The sequence below is a fragment of the Denticeps clupeoides genome, chromosome 9 (genome assembly GCF_900700375.1).
Source record: "Denticeps clupeoides chromosome 9, fDenClu1.1, whole genome shotgun sequence".
Lineage (NCBI taxonomy): Eukaryota > Metazoa > Chordata > Actinopteri > Clupeiformes > Denticipitidae > Denticeps > Denticeps clupeoides.
This window is the reverse complement of record NC_041715.1, coordinates 7007646-7028021: the sequence shown is the minus strand read 5'-3', so window position 1 is coordinate 7028021 and position 20376 is coordinate 7007646. Positions and strand designations below refer to the sequence as shown.

Sequence of the window (20376 nt, the reverse complement as noted above, 5' to 3'; positions counted from 1 at the left end):
AGGGATAAAATATCTGGGGTGAGAGAATCAGGAAATTAGAAAAAAAATCTATAAAACCCATCTATACGGTCACGTGTGTGTTTTGAGGACTTGCCAATTGAAGGTTTGGAGCAACAGGCCAGAAGGGTTTTAATAAGCAGCCGAGAGGAGTGTAGTGGCCTGGTGACCCAGAGACTGCTGCAGTAATACCTCTCTTGACTGTCAGATCGGGCCGCAGAGCCAGAACACACAAAACTTTTCCCTTTAATAGTCTAGACAGGCTCGGCCAGTGTCCAATCATTGTGTGTGTGTGTGTGTATAAGATGGGATAATCAGCGAGAGAAAGATGGCAGGAGAGTCTGGCTGCAGACAGAATGGGGCCAACGTAGCTCCCGCAGCATAAGCCATGCCCACTTTAACAAACCCCACCTATTCCAACTTAACACACACAGATTCATGTGTCTCTCATTTGCATAATTATGCACTACTCTGGTTGAGCTGCCTGGCCAGAGAGCTTTAATCCCGCTGGGCGCCGGGCTTTGGTCCTGGGAGGGAGGATCAGCAAAAGACCGGACTGAGCTGGACCGACAGCTTCTGTTCATCCCTCAAGCCTGGAGGCCTGTTCTGTTGGAAACCTCAAGCAAGCCAAACAGTCCTCAGGTTCTTCTATCACCCCATTTTTCATCCTCTTTCTATCCCTGATTGCTCAGCCTTTTCTCACCCCGCCGCATTAATGTCAAAACAAGTCTCTCACAAACCAACGCCACAAGGAGAATTAGACACAGTGAGAGAGCCAATTGGAGGAAAACAGGAAGAAGAAGTAAGGTTTGGAGGACGGTGTCAGATTTGGGGGGCTTATCAAGTGCTCTCTGCTGGGAACATAAAGCTGTTTGGAACATCAACAGCCCCCATGACCAGTCTGCTCTGCAGCATCATCTCCAGCCAGCAGTCATTAAATGACATTAGAGTCGCCTAACTCTGCCCTGCAGGTGGAGCCAGTTCCTGGTGCTTTCTCTTTCCTTGGAGAATCACACAGCGGCGTCAGCTTAGAACCCCCATGTTAAACGTCACTGCTTATATCCGATCACAAAACACAGGGCTTTCCTTAGTCCGGCTACATCCTAGCTCACGCTAATCCCTGCAATGCTAATGCTACAGCTAATTCGCATTCAGGCTGCTGTGGCCCAGTAAGATGCATGAAAAAAAATGTAGATTACTGCATCATCATTACTGCCATACACAAACACCACACTCTGTGAAGAAGCAGGTACCCAGAGTGGAGGCTGTGCAGCGCAGACCTGACATATTGGTAAATTGGAGTGGACGACGAGAGGAGGTGAGGACAGATGTGATCTCTGTGATCACAATGGGGAAGAAGTATTACCAGGACCATCACACCAAACAGACTACTAGAGATGTGAAACTTCACCGGTCTCATGATTCGATTCAATTATGATCATCAATGCCTCAATATTGCCCCGTAACCAGAAGGTTGCCGGTTCGAATCCCGATCCGCCAAGGAGCCACTGAGCAAAGCACCGTCCCCACACACTGCTCCCCTGGCTCCTGTCATGGCTGCCCACTTTTCACCAAGGGTGATGGTTAAAAGCAGAGGACACATTTTGTTGTGTCACCGTGTTCTGGGCTGTGTATCACAGTGACAATCACTTCACTTTCTTCTTCTTAACAATGATTTTATGTGCTGAGAATTGTAAATCACAATTCTCAGTGCCTCCTAATTTAAGCAATTTCTGTACCTGTCTGTGCAAGGGGAACTGAGTTTATATGAATTGATGAGATGGAAATTCCAGTTCCCTACTGAGTGACCCAAAGCCCACCCCATACACCATGCTGTCCTTGTGCCAAAGCCTCTATCCTCACACAGCTGCTGGGCTACTACAAACAGTCCATCTGTCACACTCATTACAGCTTGGCCTGCTAAACCTGTCAGGCTCTGCCTGTGGGTTGAGCAAACAGGAGGCCAGACCTGGGAGGAGTAATGATTAAGATTACACAGGTCAGAGTTCAGGCCTCTATGAAAGTAGTAAATCAAAATCAGTAGTAAATCATCATGAATAACAAAAAAGCAAATTATCTATTGTGACCCATCTGAAATACTGCCACCACACACAGAAATTAATAATATATTTTTTTTATACTATCATAACCTAAAGTCAGGGAAATAATTATTTGAACCCCTGCTGTTTGCCCACTAACAAAGAAATTATGAGTCAATAATTTCAATAGTAGGTTGATTCGTTGTAATGCTGGAATACCAACCCAGTTTTCAACTGTCTGGCTGAGGGAAGGATGTTCTAACCCAAGATTTGACTGTACATGGCCCCATCCATCCTCCATTTGACGCTGTGCAGTAGTCCTGTCCCCTTGGCAGAATGTAATATTTCCACCTCCATGGTGACAGTGGGGACGGTGTTCTTGGAGTCATAGGCAGCATTCCATCATAGGCAGCATTTTAAAAAAATGCATTGTTTTGGACTATTTTTTTTTAAACAGGAATGAAGAAAACTAAAAGCATTTAAAATCTTTACATTTGAAGTCCTATTCATCATTTCGTGTTGTATTTCATCATTCATCAACAGAATAATTGTTTAGTAGTTGGACTGATATTTAAGGCTATTCAAGAGTCAAACAGATCTGACTAATCTAACAGATGGAAATACAGATTACAGATGATACTGGAGATAACATGTAATGTAGACAAAACCAACAATCCAAATATCAATATACGCAAGACTCCTGGAACTTCTGGGAAACTTGTCTGACAGCCGCATTTATCCATTTAAAAGTAATATAAATACAAACACAAAATACGCTAATTTGAACCATTTTCATCATGACAATAAAAAATACCCAAAGCTGATAACTGAGCTTGAGTTGAATTTTTGATTTAAAGTTGAATAATCACCCAGCCCTACTCTTCATACAGGTGCCCCACACACATTGTCCTCTGGTCTTTGTGACATTTCTCAGAGTGCCCCTTTGCACACACATGGCCAAACATTCTCCTCAATCTCAATCTCTGATCTCCCTTACTCCATAGAAAGAAGGGGGGGCTGTCATTGATTGAACAACAGAACACAGGGTGGCTCAGAAGGGAAGGAGGGAGACGAAGACAGTAGGTAATATGATTGACATGGGAGAGGATGCAGTAGGGTCCAATGAAGCGAGGGGATGATGTTTGAAATGCTGTTCTATGGAGTGCCATGTGTCTGTGGTGATGGACGCCATGCCGTTTTCGTCAGCAGTGCTTTTCGTTGTGGTACTCTGCCATGAAGCTCATTTTTGCCCAATCTCTTTCTTATGGAGGAGTCATGAAAAATGATCTTAACTGAGGCAAAAAAAATGGTATTTTCCAGGCTGATAGATCTCAGACACCCCATGACAAGACACAGTATGGCAAGGCTAAGACCAAAAGCAAAAACAGACTAGGGCTATTATTGATATCAAATTACTCATATCAACTGTAGAGAGTTGCTAAAGTGAGAGTTGTAAAGTGTCATTACTCATTAAAATTAAAATTTATGTTATCTTTTCAATTATATTTTCCTTATGTCTCTCATTTAAAATTTCCATAGTTATGAGGCCTGATGGAAAATAATATTCTCAGCAATCCTCTCATAACATTTTATCAGACTCGTCAATGGAAAAATATGGGATGTAATTATTTTCTTTTTGGCATGTCAAATTATTGCTGCTCTTTTATGGCTTTTTATTGGTGCCTTTTATGGCTGCCCACTGCTCACCAAGGGTGATGGATTAAATGCAGAGGACTCATTTCATTGTGTCACCGTGTGCTGTGCTGCAGTTTTTCTCAATGACAATCACTTCACTTTCACTAATTTGTGCACACATGATAATAACTTGTGTGCACATGATTTCCCCCATTTCTTGGTACTTAAGGAGCTCCATAGTAGTGATCTAGCTGCTTGCACTATGAGAGCATACATGACATTATTTGTCAGATTTAGGAGTTTTTCCTCATAATTTGACGATAAGAAATGGAGAGCTGGACAGTTGTCTATTTGTCTTACTTTTCAGTGCTTTTATAAAATCGGCATAGGGCCAGGTGCAAAAATCAAAAGAAAATCTAAGAAATCAATTATCTTGCCGATGCCCATGATGTCGCCCATGTCAAAAACGTATGTCAGGGACATTTTTGGACATTTAGTTTCCGCTATGATATGTGTATGATATGTATGGACTGTGACACGCTGACAGTGAGAAAATGTATACAATGTAACGTTTTTAAAAATAGATACACCTGACTGGTTACATTTGATTTATTATGCACCTATGTATTTATTATTATTTATTATACAAACATAGGTGCTTAATAAATAATGCTACGGTTCTGTGAGGATTCGCTGTGTTCCCATCGAGACCGCGATGCCCGAGACCACAAAAAAATTGGTCTCGACAACTACAACACTGGGGAATATGTCTAGACAAGCAGCACATAGAAGAGAGTGGTATACAAGTCAGATATTCAATGCAGGTGGGGATATCAAAGGGGCCAAATTTACAATCAACTCTTGAAAAATTTATGACTTATGGAGGGGGCAGAAACCAGTCGGAAATCAATAATGCCCCTTTGTTCAAATTCCCTACAACCTTTTCTAATTATTCAGGGGAGAAAAATCCATAATTTGCCTTTTTCTTTTTTAATCAAATATGTGAAGTGCCCATGCACAGATATGAATATGATGGACGTTCTGGGACAAGCAGCTCAATAAGCCATCAATATCTGTCAGTGCAGGGCCCCACGCAGGGCCGTACTCTCGTGGTGGGAGAGAGCGCGCACTGGCGAGACACCGCAATGGCACTGTGAGCAGCTGCCTGAAGCCGCACCGGGAAACAGGTAAGGACTGAAACAGCAGGCAAGCAAATTGTCAAGAGCAAAATGTGTGAAAAGATGCATGTGCGTGATCCAGCTTGACCTCAGCCAACTTCCACTATTTACAACCACTGTACAATCTATCAAGTGTCTTTTGTGCACTCACAGTATTCAACTTCTTGTGTGCTTACTCAACACCCCCCATGTGCCAAACTATGATTTAACCTCTCTCACACGGAAACTCTCTCTTACATTTCATAATCATTCATCCTTACAGAAAGAGCAGCTCATCCTTTCTTGTGAATTTCCCTTGGCTTCTATCCTTATTGCATTGATTGCATCATTTGTATTTGTCGTTCTCTGCAAGAAAATTGGTATTAGCACTAATCAGAATCCGCCAATCACACTCATGACGAATCAGAAACTGTATTGGGCCAGGAAAATTGCAATTAGTGCATACCTAATAAAGAAACTTTAGTTTCTTAGTAGGTATAAAAAGATGCATGGTGGCAATGAAACAGTTCATGTTGAGCTCCACCACTGGGTCAAAGACACAGAATAACAAATGCAAGTATTTGGCTCATTTACACAGTTGAAAAATAAAAGTGAAGCACAACAAGCACAGCACACAATGAAATATGTCTTCTGCACTGAACCCATCACCCTGAGCAGTGGGCAGCCATCACAGGTGCATGGGGAGCAGTGTGTGGGGACAGTGCTTTGCTCAGTGGCACCTTGGCGGCTCGGGATTTGAACCGGCAACCTTCCAATTAGTGGTCTGCTTCATTACCCGCTAGACCACTACTGCCACAAAAATATGGAGCACTTCACGGATTAGCGTGTCATCCTTTCTCCATTCAAACATCTCTGTATTGATCCAATTTTTGCTAAATTTAAGCCAAAAAGGAAACTATCTTGCCTTCGGATTATTGTAGCATAGACAATTTTTACATATATATAAATTATATACATATATGTTTATTGTTTTAGTAATACCTCTCCTGCGTGAGAAGCTTTGCACACAAGAATATGACAATAATTTTATAAATAAAAGCAATTTAAATGGAATAACACTTCTTTTAGGTATAGATGTGGGCAAAAGTTTGCTGCTTCCGTTTTTATTATGGCAATTTGCATATACTTCAGAATATTATGAAGACTGATCAGATGAATTGCCATGAAAATGAACGTAACCCCCAGTAAACAAACAAACAAATAAATAAATAAAACATTTCCACTGCATTTCAGCCCTGCCATTTCAGTGATCCTCTCCTTAACACAAGTGAGAGAGTTGTACATGTCTAGACACTGGGATTAAATGCACACAATATGGACTCTCTATTATATGAAATTACAGTAAACATAAATATATGAAATTGATCAGATTCAGCCATGACAAATACATAAAGTACATAATAATGATTATCGTTATTGTTATTGGTGTAAATATTTCTTATCATGCATCCCTACTTTAGCTTGTTTAAGCAAAAAGCTATATAGGATCGTGGAGAATCAGTCCTGATCCTTTATGACCTCACTCATTCATCATAATTGCTTTGTGGTTGAAAGGCCACTAAAGTTCTGTCACTGGTTGACAGTGTGTCACAAAGTGATTCTTGGCCTAAATCAGTAATGATTCTCATTATAGGTGCAGAATATAGAACTTAGATCTCATTGAGGCTGCCATGTTGAAGGAAGAGAGAGGAGTATTCTGCAGGGATCATTTCACGACCTGCTAACTTTTTTATTCACACCCAAATAACCCCTGTAAAAATAGCTCTTTAAAAAACATGTCACTCTTCATGTCCAACCCTGAAAAAACCCACCGGCAAGCAAAAAAGAACAAACAAATAAATCAATAAATAAAGATGATTGTGTGAAATTTTTTAAAAATGATGATGCTGCAGTGAATCTTCTGATAAAGGTGGCTGGCGTTTGATCAGTGTAACACTGCACCTACTAATGCAGCATAGCATGGGGTAGTAGTGATAGAGGGAAAAGCAGGACTCTTAACTCCCCAAGTCATCATCAATACACAGCAGATATAACAAATTATACATTTGTAGTCTGTGCAGTCAGTTATTCCATCTCAGGAACATGAACTCATGTCTGCAGCAGCATCTCTACGTAAATGATACCAAAACTTGATTGACTGACATATTTGTCCAGATGTGAAACATTGTGCTGTGTGCACAATCATGATGTCAAAACTGCATCAAATGTGTTCATGAATGTACGGCTAAATGCCTTCTACTAAGAAAAGGGTGTGTGACTTTAAAGCCATGTGAGCACAGAGGGTCTCGATATCGGCTTTAATCACTGGTCCACTTCAACAGTCCTGCAGCTCAACTCCCAAGAGTAGTTACTTTTCCAATCGGAGTGTAGCCAAACTGTCTGCTTCCATTTTCTCCCTCCTTCATTCCTGCCCTCTCTGCACCCCCTCACCCTCTCCCAATTCCTTCATTTCTTCTCCTTCCTCGCTCTTTCATGTCCTAAAATGTCCTGAATGGTCTTGCTTCTGTTTCAGCAGCGATTGGAAGTTATATTATAAAAAAAACCTCCACTGCAACAGATATTAATAGCAATGATATTAGCAATAATATTACTTTTTAAATGAACTAATAGTTTCAGAAATGGGTAAATCTAATTATTATCATTGGTGCCATTGTCTACTGCATATTACCATATGAGCCCGAATAGAACACAGCGCCCCTTTTTCAATAATTTCAAAAACCCTACAATGTTTCTGATATTCTGGGCAGTTGTCAGAAGACAATGTAGAGGAATCTGTAAACCCAATCACGGAGTAGTGTGCAGTGAGGAGGTGAATCTCACCTTTATTATATGAACATGTGCAACTGGCACTCAGTTATGAAATGAGAAATGGTTCATCTGATCTGCTGTGGCGAGAAGAGGGACTAGACGTTGAATGGGGTTGAGCAGATGAGTTGGAGGGTAAGTTCTCAGGTTGAAAGTGAGAAGTATTTATGAATGGAACCACTTGTTTCAGGGTTCCCATGAGCGTCATCTGAATGGTCACCGTATTAAATTAAAAATCACTACTACAATGGTTTTATCCACAATAAATATAACAAAGATTTTATTGCAACAGCAGCTAAATCTATAGCACACATTAGCATATAATTTAACAATTTAGAAACTGTTGCAGCAATATCTAGAAGACAAACAAACCATCATATCTGAAAGCTCTCAAATGACATAAAACAGAAAGGTCTAAAATAGAGACAGTTAAACGCTGCTGCACGTTAGACCAATATCTTGAACACCAGAGTGTGGAAAGGAATCCTCATACAGAGCCGGCCAAATCAATGTGCGGCACAACAGAGGTGTTCTTTCCACCTTAATGAAGTCAAAGTGCCCTAAACCACTCTGGCACCTAAAAGCCATAATGCCATTTTATCATTTCCCATAATGCCACTCTGCAGAGCTCATTACTGGGAACCAGACGCCATGCTGGTGCTTCAAGATTACACCAGAGACTTCCAGACTACAGACAATGGTGAGTTTACAGAATGTTTCTATCACTCTAATATGTGAAAAAGTGACATTTTAAACTTTCAATTGAGATGTTTTTTATAACGAACCTCAGACATTCTAGGCTGGACACTTTCAACTACACTACCAGATAAAGGTTTGGCACATTTACTCTGTGGCAGTTTTGTAGATTAAGACTGAGACCATTTTGAGAAATCCAATGCAAGAAACAAGCATCAAAAGAAGCCAAGAGTGTGAAATGCTGCCATTACTCCCTGTATTGGAGAACCTCAAATGTTAAACTTTTTTCCCTTGTTTGCTATTTTTCTTTGTTTATTAACCTCACATGCATTATTTCAAAGTCCTGCGCCTTCAGTTTTGTACTGTAATGTAAAAAGCTCAAGACCCATAAATGATTGTACACAGAAAAATGCTCATTTAAATCAAATGTTCTCACACAACTATTTTGCTGGTCTTCAATAGAAATTAAAGCTATAGTGAACTTCCAAGAGAGGTAATTAAACTAATTTAAAATAATTTTTAGATATGAGAATAAACATGTGTGTGTGTGTGTGTGTGTGTGTGTAAGAGAGAGAGAGAGAGAGAGAGATCATCTCACTCACACACATAAGTGGGTGTCAGCACAGTTAGAGAGAAGCTCTCAGACTGACAGAGAGGCTTAATGTGGAATGAGAGTGAAATCCCGCTGTCTGGGCCTGAGAGCAGACAGGGAGACACTAGGGGACAAGATCCTGGAAATGGGAGCATATAGGAAGCCCTGGGTGACCCGACAGTCCATTGTTCAGACATCATGAAACCTCTCATCGTTCTCGAATCTGCTCACTTTTCATAATCACTCCCTCTTACCAACCCTGAGTGTGTACTGAGTAACGCTTTAGCTCTCACAGTAGCTCTATCCAGCAGCGAATATCATGTACCAGCAGGACGGAGCAAATATTTCTATCTCCCAGCATCCTCTCTGTGGCTAGGATCATGCTTGTTAAAGCTAATAATGTAAGGCACCTTTCTGCAGAACACACACACACACACACACACATATTCAACAGAATGTTTCAGCTCAGTACCAGGGTTAATACATTTATATCAGGGTTAATTTATTTCTAAAAGTCTTACTTTTAAAAATCTTACATAGCTTTATTTTTAAGACGCCAATTCTTAACACCCTGTGTGCCACAGCTAAACCTTGTGTGTTGAAAATGTCTTCTGGTTTTGTGTACGAAACTAGTATGTCTCCATTCGAAAACATAAATGTAAATTCAAACACAAAAAATATGTCACCTGAATCTGCCCAAAAACTCCTTCACTGCCTGACTTCACCTGCCTGTGTCCAAGTAGTGATGATCTCTGACATCTATTGCATCCGTGTCAAAGGTCAGAAACCCACCCAGGAAGTAATCAACAGCGATTACTTGTCTATCAATAAAGCTTTAAATCAAGGATTACTAGGTGCCACAGTGAAGGTGTCCTGTGATGAGCAGCTACTCTGACGGGGTAGTAACACACAGTAAACCCTGAAACGCAGCTACTGCTACACGACACATATTAGAGTCTCCCTGAGGGGCCATTTAAGTGAACCTCCCGTGGCTGTTGAGAGAAAACGGTCCCACAAGAGCCGTTTTTCAGGGTCAAACTGGTCTCTGTACCATCCGAGCAGCAACTACCAGTACCGAACTCCTGGGACTTACTTCTATTCTCACTTCTTTTAAAAAATTTAACAACAGAAGGGCCTGCCGGGACCGGCATTAATGCAGTTTTCATGCAGTCGGGGGCCGAGCGGGGACATTCTGAGACAAGCAATCTGCTCACGTCTCCTACCTTCCGTGCTGAGTCCAGGGCTGGATGTGAACTTGGCCACATCTACAATCTTCACAGCGAACTGCTGGCCGGTCTCTCTGTTGATGCATCTCCTCACCACGCTAAACGGCCCCCTGAGAAGAGCGGACAGAGAAGCAGACAGACAAAGAGAGGGAGAGGGAGGAAAAGAGAGGCAGAGTTAATACCAGTCCCGCTGTGCATCGCCAGCTTGAATAATCAGGCCTGCTTTATGAAGCTAAATCATCCAGGTTATAATGGAGAAGTTTAGGAGCTGGCGGCCAGATTGATATTTAAAAAAAAAAAAAAGAAAGAAGAAGAATGCGGCTTCCTACTGGCTGAAAGGGGCATCATTGAAATTCACAAAACAACCCTGAGCCGAGGGCTTGGAAAACATTTCATTTAGCCGTGAGTCATCCAGGAGCCGATTACTTTGTCTTCTCAACAAGTCGTTTCAGACTGAGCTCTACTTCAAGCCCTTCTTCAACCGCACACTTTGAAAAAAAGTTTGGGGCCTGACAAACGCTCTTTTTGCACCGCATTTAATGTATGGTTTTAAGAAGGAAGCGGTCCTCCTCAGGACAATGCAAGTCGATCAGTCCACTTTTTCATTCGATCTGTTTGTTGACAGGCGATTCTTTTTCAAACCAAAATCATATGGCAGCACCCGAGAGGCATAAGAAGAACAGGAAAATGAACAGCATCATGATTGACATCAGTCATACTCCAACCATACTGACTGCCTTAATTTGCCTTCATTGGATATATTGATACACTTGGATGCACTTTTTCGACGATGCTCTGTTTAGCAACTTGTGACGTATAAAGTACATCAGTACTGCATGTATTATTTCTAACTATTTCTTACATGCATTCGTCAACAGTTACGGGTCAGTCATAGGTCACGTCGCAAATTCGTCCACATTCATTCAGAGCCAGCAGCCACAGGCATCTGAAAATAACACCAGAGCATTTATAGCCGCGGCACACGAGCGCACTCTGCGGCCAAATATAGCGAGAGAGGAAGTTCAGAAATACCCGGGAGCACGACACCGGTGGAGCAGCGCGCTCTGGGGAATCGGATAAGGCTGCTTACCGTGCCGAGAGCGACCTCTTTCTAGGAAGGGAGACCTACTTTACCACAAACGCCGGCCCGCGTGGAAGAAGAGAAGAACTAATTAGCAGGACCTGTTGGCGCGGCTCCTTCTCAGGATGAGTTTTTAGCTTTTTTTTTTTTGTTTAAATAAAGGGAGGACTAATCCCAGATCAGCTCCTGGTAAGATGGCAGAATTGGGCCTTTCCAGTCCATCCCACGCATGATGTTGCACAACACTCCATCCGCTCATACACACAGCTCCTTTTTTACATTTTGGCCCACTGATAAAAATGATGTGCATCCCCGTACATTGTACATTGACAGACGGGAGTCGTTTCTGTGTTACAGGACTTGCTTCAGCTCACCCCACAAGATCCCTGATGTTTCTTTACACTCACAGCATAGACCAAAAAATACAACAGTGGTAGATGGTGCCAAATACAATATTTAGTAAAAAGTGTTTTAGTTTGAAAATATGTGGGCAAATAAAAGATTTATTTCAGGAATAAAAAGAATTTAAACTTTTTTAAGTTTAACAACGATGTAGAAACAAAAAAATATTTTCCTTGAGGAAATTACAAACTTTGCAATATATTAACCAAGGCATTTGGTTAAAAACGATAGCCGAAGACCCATATGAGCATCATAAGACTGCAGATGAAACCCATTCATAGTGATATGGTTGTTAACTGAAGTATTACGCCCTGCACTTTAATCTCTCACTACCGCTGCTGTGATGGTCATCATATCATGTCATATCACTACTACTGCCATTATTATCATAGCATATCATATACCACATACACTTTATACTAAATACATCCGCACACTGATATACTGTCATATTGCAGCTACTTGTCTGCCTGGTTTGTCTAGTTTGTGTCGACCTGGACAGTGCACAATGCCCACAATATCCGATGTCATGTTTTTTGTGTTGTGTGTTTTTCCATTTCCAATCTCCAAAGCTTCGCAATACAAAACACTATGTGTACTTGTATATAGTGAGATGACAATAAAGTTGACTTTTACTTTTGACTTGATATGGAAATTTTCATTCTGGAAATTTTGTCTATCTTCATACATGTATGTAATGCAGGTTTGCTGTGTAGGTGTGGGTGAGTGTGTGAACGTCTGGGGATTGTTTATAGCAGTTCGAAATATTGAGATGTTTGTTTTGTTATAAAAAAGAAAAGTGCAATAAAAAGATTGGACTATAAAAAAAGACAGCTGATGTTGATCAATACAATCTTGCAGACTTCATCATCAATTTGATGCTCACGTGAATTCAGCTACTGGTTCAATTATTTAATTATGAATTATGTGTAAAAACCACACTGGCAATTATCAGCTCTGTAATTATAAAGCTATGGCCCAGTTCTGGATGGGACGAATGTGTGTGTGTGTGTGTGTAAAACGCTGAAATTACTGTGTCAGTACTCTACAGGGATTCCTCTGCAGTCCACGTTTTCTCCTGCCAGTCTCCTCACCTTTCACACACCTTACCAACCTCCTCCATCCCCTCGGCGTTGCCACCGAACTGTTAATGAACTTGCGGCTTGGGGCAGAGGCCCGGAGCTCCTACAGGGGGGAGGGACTGAAAAGAGCTTCCAACTTCACAGCCAAAACAAACGGAAGACAGTCACACAACAGAAGGGGAACTGCGTTGCCATTTAAAGTCGTTTTTTTTAAATGACCGAATCAATTCCAATGACAAGAACTGCAATTACCCAGATTCTCTATTCCAAAGTCCAGGTCACGTTGTCAATATGGGCGATCGGTAACTTCTAGACTGATCACTGCTCCCCTGCTCTCACCATCACTCCAGTGGATTACGTAAGTAAATCAGATGCTACAGTCGGGTGCGCTTTCAGCACGAGGGAGAGTCTGCAATTAGCGGTGCATCCCGTCACCGCCGTTCAGACAGCGCCTCTGTTTTTACCCACAACACAACCTGGCAGAGCAGATGGTGAGCAGCCCAAAGCCGCTTACAGTCGGAGCGCTGGGGTGGAGCTGAGGAACGTCCCAAAATCTCCTCGCTTAATTATTCTCTAACAAGTCAGAAACCTGAAGTGTTTAATCTGCGGAACACTGTCTACTTCCATTAAGGCTCATTAAAGATTCCCATTCTCCATCACTGAAGAATTCACAATGAATTCTGTTCTTGTAATTACAATTTGGTCATATTTATCAATATTTATGACAAATTGTTTGGAATTATTGGAAAACCAACAATAACTACTACTTGCAACGATCTGGTCTGATTGATTTTCTACCCCATTAAAACAATGTATGTAACACATCTTAATGGAAGCAACTGGATCTCCAGTTAACACATACACCTAAATGATGCAGCTCCGACACATCGTCAGTGATGACCGGGATCATCAGACACTCTCTCCTGGGTGACCCAGCCAGGGACCTCGCCAGGTCAACCCTCAGTTGCCAGTCACACGCTGAGGCTAGCAGCCCGGGTCAAAGCTTGGGGCTTCTCTCTTGCCCCGATGAAGGTGATGTTGTGCTTCACCAAGGGCTCAGCTGAATTCCTGTGCAGATGGTGTCTGCCATCGCTCTCAGGCCCTGGTCATGGCACCAGGTGTACCTCCTCTCTCTCAGGGCCTTAGGGCAACAGCTCAGAATGTGCTCAAAGGAGTCTATTAATGGACACAGTGTATATGCAGGTGTTCCTACTAGACCCCAACAGTGCAGAGTACATGGGCTTAGGAGAACATCATACACCCAATGAATCAGGAACTGGCTGGTTCTGATTTCCATAGTTCTGTCTATGTGATCTCATCCAAGCACCTTGCTGACAAATGGCCACTGTCCTGCTTTGGCATTCCTCTTCCACCTCCACAGGGATCTCTTCCTGCATGAACTCTCCCTCGCCTGTGCTAAGTCAAACTGGCAGAAGTCTGGTGTATATTAATAAACTTTTTGAGGTTTATTTACTACTCCATCTCCAGAATTAATAGTTTACTGGCTTAATAAGGGTCAGCAATGGTTCCAATGGGTTTTGCTTTAAACTTTCTTCTTTACACCATCATCGATTTTCTAGACTAGATTTATACAAAATTTTGCAGTATGTACAATATTGTGATCATAACCCTGTGTTGTGATATTTATTATATTGTCAACAAATTAATTTGATGATCATCAGCAGACACTGGGGAACAAGGGATAAAACAGCAAATACTCACACCGTTAATCATAATTTGCACACTTTTTTGTGATTGGTACCATTCTGCCCTGAGTAAAACACTCAAACTTAAGCTCTTGTAAAGAGACTGTTCTTGTAAACTAAATGCAATGCAATGTTATGTAATTTTATATTATTCATAACTATTCATTCTGTGCATAGTGCTTAAAAAAGTGGAATCTTTAGTGGGATTTCTCAGAAATGTATTGCTACATCAATGTTAAAAAAAAAAAAAAAGACACAGCACTAAAATTTATTTCCCCAGGGAGATGAGCTCAGCACTAAACCCCACTGTGGCAAAGTCTGTGGCGAAGGTGCAGTACTGAGCTTCCTGTGTGGTAGAGATCTGAGAGCACTCTGCAGAGCATAAGACGGATCAGGCCACTGAGCGTCGGGCCGACCGGCTTGTTCTCTTCACCAGCAGTCGCCACTGACACAGTACAAGCTGGGCCGTGGCACAGCAGAAGATCAGATAGAGGCGACAGCCTGGCAGAGGAGAGGAACACGGCTGCTGTACTGAGCGAAGTGTGTGGACGCAGCAGAGGCGCCATGGGACTGAGGTATCAGATGGCTGACGTTGCCAGGCGGAAAAAAATAACAGCAAGTACAGGAAGTAGGAGGAAAATGAAGCTGGAAATATGCTGCACCTTTACAAATGTGCTGAAAGCAGGAAAAGTGAAAAAAGAGAAATGCGGGGAAGGGGGATCCTGTTAACACTGCACACTGTGTGTGTGTGTGTTTGTGTGTGTGTGTGTGTGTGTGTGTGAGAGAGAGAGAGAGAGAAAGAGAGTGTGTTTGTCCGCACTGCACTTAAAAGAAATAAATAGGTGGATGAGTGCAGCGACGCAGATGCATGATGGGTAAAAGCCACAATAAACAAATTCAGATTAAAAGCTCTGGTGAGTTTCAATTATAGGTAGTTTTACTACAAAAACACAAGACCCAGATCAGGTCAGGCAGTAAAGAAAGCAGAATTACATAATAAAATGATGAGAAGATGAAGAATAAAACGAATAAGAAAAAAAATGAATATAATTATGAATAATATGAAGCTGGACGAGGAAGACAGAAACTGAAGATGATCACCAAGAATAAGATAAAAAAAGAGGACAAAACATAAATAAATAAATTCAGACAATAACAACACACGATGAAGATTACATTGATAGTCACAAATATTCCATTTAATGTAGGTTAGGGGCACGGCTTCTGTTATCATCAATTACTTTAAATATGTACTTTAAACATATTTTATGCTAAACAACTGAGTCCCTATTAACATAATAATGCTACATTATCATATCTGATCTGGGTCTAAGAAATGTTCCTCGCTGTGGGGGCTAAAAAGGTGAGATGAATGTTCAATGTTAAATGTCATTGTGTGTGTGTGATCTAAATCGCTGCTATGAAAAAGCAGCCCACAAAGTTCTAAAATGAGAATGAAAAGGTCTTGTTTAAAGAAATCCATCCTTTTTTTTTTTTTTTTTAAATACACACTATAGCCGTGAGGAGTGTTTGGGCACAAAGGAGACTGGTCACACAGAGTCCTTATGATCTGGGAATAAGTCAGCGGGTTGAGTACCGGTTAGGGGCGGTGCATTAAATAAAGGGGAAATCTTCCATGCTCTACTGTGGGGCAACTCTCACTTGACTGAAAATGGATCTTCAACGGCAAGTAATAGCAATGGCTTAAAATGAGTATCTTGAACTGAAATACAAACTTTTAACATTCCAGAGCGCTTTTGGTGGTAAATATGGTAAAGATTATAATCCTGCAAGTTCTGAAAAATTCTGATCTACAAATATAGTGTAATTGGAACTTCAAATGATCAATTCAAACATTTTCACAGGGGTAATGCATATGTGAAGTATTCCTTTAGCTGCACCTGAATGATGTGCTTTCACCCTGGATTTGGTCTACGATGTTTTCGGTAAAGGGAATGAATTAACAGCAGAAATTGGTTGGTGCCGACGGAAGCGAGGGGAGAAGAGGAAGAGCTCTGAATCCCAAACAGCTTGAGAGCATCACTTCAAATACAAAGAAAAACGAGAGACGGTGCGAGGGAGAAAAGGACAGAAATGGAAATTGGCACGTCCGCAAGCAGTGCTGGTGCTTGGAGGTCGGTAGGTGGATGAGCACAGCAGAGCTCAGCCTGGGAAAGAGGTGCAGCTGCAGCAGGAAGCCACTCTGCTTCGGGTTTAAGGAGGCTGCAGATGTGCCTGGAAGCCATAAATCACCACACACACTGACACACTCCGCTCGCACACCCCACCAATCACAGCTGCACAGAGTGTGTACCCTGCGATGGAAATGAGATAAACGACTAGAACACATGCAAAACTGAACTGACCTCTCCGCCTGCCTTTGATCAGAAGAACTAAGCAACCTTGCAAAGGCCTCTGGACCCCAAAGTTACTCGCCTATGGACACAATAGAATTGATCTAAATTCAAAATGTCTGAATAGGTCAGCATCAGAACCCACAATGCAACAGTCAGCAGGGATTCAAGCCTGGATGCCAGCAGCACTGATCTGTGATGGGCTGGATTTCACTCAGAGCGAGAGACCCTCAGCAGTGGTGCAAAACACATTCGTCACCACGCGTGTGGCAGAGACTGTAAATGTTATGAGCTCTGGACCAGTTCAGCTGCAGGCCAGTCCCGGTGACAGCAGCAGGTAGAAAGGCCTGGTCTAGTAAAGGGATCTGATGTAGAACATGCAGAGATATACATACACATATATAAATATGTCATGTGTTAAAAATATATATATATGCAACTAACATATATGCATTTGCTGTGTGGGATCAGACCTATGACATGCGGGCAAAATTGATCCTAGAGACTGGATTATAGCAAGTGTTAATCAGGCTTTTATAATCCAGAATTCATCATGAAATAAGTGATTAACTAGCTAAATAATAAGTATACTGCCAATCTCCAGTTAAGGCCATCAGAGCTTCCTCTCTCTCTCTCAAGAGGACACAGACTCGACTTGACAGGGGTGGTAGTAGCCTAGTGAATAACAAACTTGCCTATGGACAAGAAGACCCAAGTCGCTCTGGATAAGGGCGTCTGATAAATGCTGTAAATATAAATGACTTGCTGCTCTTACTGTTGTCACACAGATCACAATTTCATCAGTAATAGTAGTAGATCATGGATCTACTAAGTCAGCAGAACTTACCACGTATAAATAAATGTGTGTATACTATGATACACTGCACATAAAAACACTCAAACACACAGACAGAAAGTTAGCAAGGGGGATAACATGCAAATGAGGCAAGACAGTAGAGCACAATGAGCTCTAATTAAACGGAATGTTCTCTCAGGGAAGAGAGATGAACGTCCCATGTCCTGCCATCATCCATCTCCTACCAGCATGTCAACCTGCAGGTCTGGAATGTATGTGTGACACATCATGCTCTCAAATAGTCATGTCTAGGTAAAATTGCAAGACAGTGGTGTCGGCTCTGCAACAAATGCACATGCAACCATGCATGTGCATCCACACACAGAAGAAACCAGCTGATGCACAAAAACAGCCCTTTTCAAACTGCTCATCATGTTCACTTTATTACCCAGAGCACTGAATCAGCTAACCACAATCAATAAGAACAGCCCATACCTCCAGCCCAGTGCAGGTTATCCCAAACATACATGCCAGCTTCTTTCTCTATAGCAGATTTACTAGTCTATCAACCACTGCTCTACTGTTACAAATCCCAGTGCCGCCGCTGTGTCCCTGATCAACACAGGACTGAGGCTCTAGAGAAAGAAAGCTGTTTGATAAGAACAATGAGATCTTTCTAGGGAGTGGCAGTGGTGTAGTACAGTTTTGTAAGCACACAATGGGGCCTGAGGGCTTTCTTAAGGACGCTCTTACAGGAGGACTCAAAAACCTACCTCTGTAAGTGGCAGCATGACAACTGATCTCTTGGATGCCACACACACACACACACACACACACACACACACACATAAAAGGCTGATGTCTGGTTGGGTTAACATCAAACTACATTTTAAACCCCTTAATGGTAAAAGTCTTCAATGTTGTGATTAGAAAGAGAGGTTAGTATTACATTGGGAGCTCTTTACATGTGAAATGTGACTATATAGACCTTAAAGGGACTATAAGGGACAATTCACATTTCGTCACCCCAAGATGACCTCAAGTCCTTCAGCACAAGGTCAGTGAGAGGTAAGAACGGCCTGCCAGCTGGGCACAGAGCAGGAAATATAGGGGCAGGAGACTTGTGGGTGTCAAATGCCATGATAAAAAGCCTGGAAGACTTCCTTCCATCTGCCTGCAGCCCCTTTTCCCTCAGTAATAAGACATGCATTGTTAATGCAGGGTCTCTTCTTCACCTTCTCACAGTGAGCAAGAGACAGATTTTATTTCCCATCACAATCTGCAGTCCTTTGTTTGCTGTGTGCTGCCCAAAAGTTAGGTAACATTAGCACATTATACAAGAGTAACACCATGGTATTGCTTCTGATTGGCTGTTATGTGTGGTAGCAAATACTGCATAACTACTTCTAGCCAAGTAGCAAGTTAATAAACTGAAAATGTTGAAGTTCTTTGTCTCCACATGTAGTGTAAATAAATCAGGAGGTGTGCAACAAAAACCTGTGTTCACATAGTAATGTACGGATTGCAAGATATGGCAACAAAACACAAAATGGAACCATATCATTTTTGTCCCAGATCCCTTTAAAAATCAAGAAACAGATGCTGAAAACCTACAAAAAAAAAAGTGTTAGCCCCACACACAGCATTAAATAATTACACACAACCAAAATAAAGATTTGATTCTCAGCTCCTTAAAAAGACTCTCAGCATGCCTGCAGTTCAAAATCCAGCCATGGCTAATCCACGAACGCCCAGGAGAACACTTACTTAAAAAAAAAAAAAAAAAAGTAATCTGGGAGACCGATAAACAGGACTGTGTGCGACGCTGCTTGCTTTAATCGCTCCCTGACTCATCTGTAAAGCTCCTCTCCTCGGCTGCAGATATCACCCTCAACACTTTAGGCGCATAAGGTATTTAGCGCTCTGCAAATAAACGACCCACTGACCCCTGGAAGCAGGAATTTTGCCGGCAGCTCGGGGTCGAGGTGCGGCCCCTCTACTCATTAACTCGGCCTTTCGAAGTCCATTAGCGTGATCCAGACGCAGCGCCGCCACATTAGAGTTGCACGGCGGGTTAATGAGGCGGCCCTGCGGACGAGGGGGGGATTCACAAACACACCTGTGTGGCTGCGGCCGGCCTTTCAGGCTGGAGGGGGGGTCTGTCAGACGTCTCCGCTCCTAAGAACCCAACATAACCCCCCCCCCCCCCCCCCCCCCCGGTAGCAGAAGGTTGCCGGTTTGAATCTCCCCGGGCGCCCGTCATGGCTGTCCACTGCTCACTAAGGGTGATGGGTTAAAGCAGTTTTCACTGAAAAATTGATGGGATGCATCGTGATGCATATAATCGGATCGTGAGACCAGTGAAGGTCCACACCTCCAGCGGTAATTTCGAAGGTCCGTGTGGACAATGCCGAACTCCTACCCGGAGTAGCACTGTGCTCGAATCAGGCAGCCACAGCCACTACCGGCATTACTTTTTGACTGATTTTTAAACCACTGCCAGAAAATCACCAAGCAATGTCATTATGTCATGGGCGGTAGTAGCCTAATGGGTAACACAGTCACCTATGAACCAGAAGACCCACTTACTCATTTAACAGCCAAGGCTTGAATATTATAGTTACTACAGAAACCCACACTGGAGTCTGTGATGAGAACAAAGGTTATATTGGAGTCTTGACGATTGTAAATTTATGTATAAAATGCCTCAGGAGCCCAAAACATGAGATCAGGACTTTCTCAAGGTTGTACATCCACATATTTGCAATTTATTGTGGTAAAAATATA

General features: G+C 42.2%; 1 protein-coding gene and 1 pseudogene across 29 annotated transcripts in view; both read right to left on the bottom strand.

Moving 5' to 3' along the window:
- caska (calcium/calmodulin-dependent serine protein kinase a) overlaps positions 1 to 20376 on the bottom strand; it is a 102940-nt gene that overhangs the window by 38814 nt on the left and 43750 nt on the right. For 19 of the 29 annotated variants that reach the window (XM_028992213.1, XM_028992219.1, XM_028992217.1 and 16 more), the window contains exons 1-2: positions 10498 to 10595; positions 10166 to 10278 (exon numbers count right to left, since the gene is read on the bottom strand). In XM_028992213.1, coding sequence (XP_028848046.1) covers positions 10166 to 10278; positions 10498 to 10559 — 175 coding nt within the window. In that variant the 5' untranslated portion in view covers positions 10560 to 10595. Of the gene's footprint in view, positions 1 to 10165; positions 10279 to 10497; positions 10596 to 12985; positions 13109 to 20376 lie in introns of those variants that run through there. The other 10 variants (XM_028992215.1, XM_028992220.1, XM_028992224.1 and 7 more) reach the window with 2 other exon arrangements.
- LOC114797535 (uncharacterized) lies at positions 5646 to 5744 on the bottom strand (annotated as a pseudogene).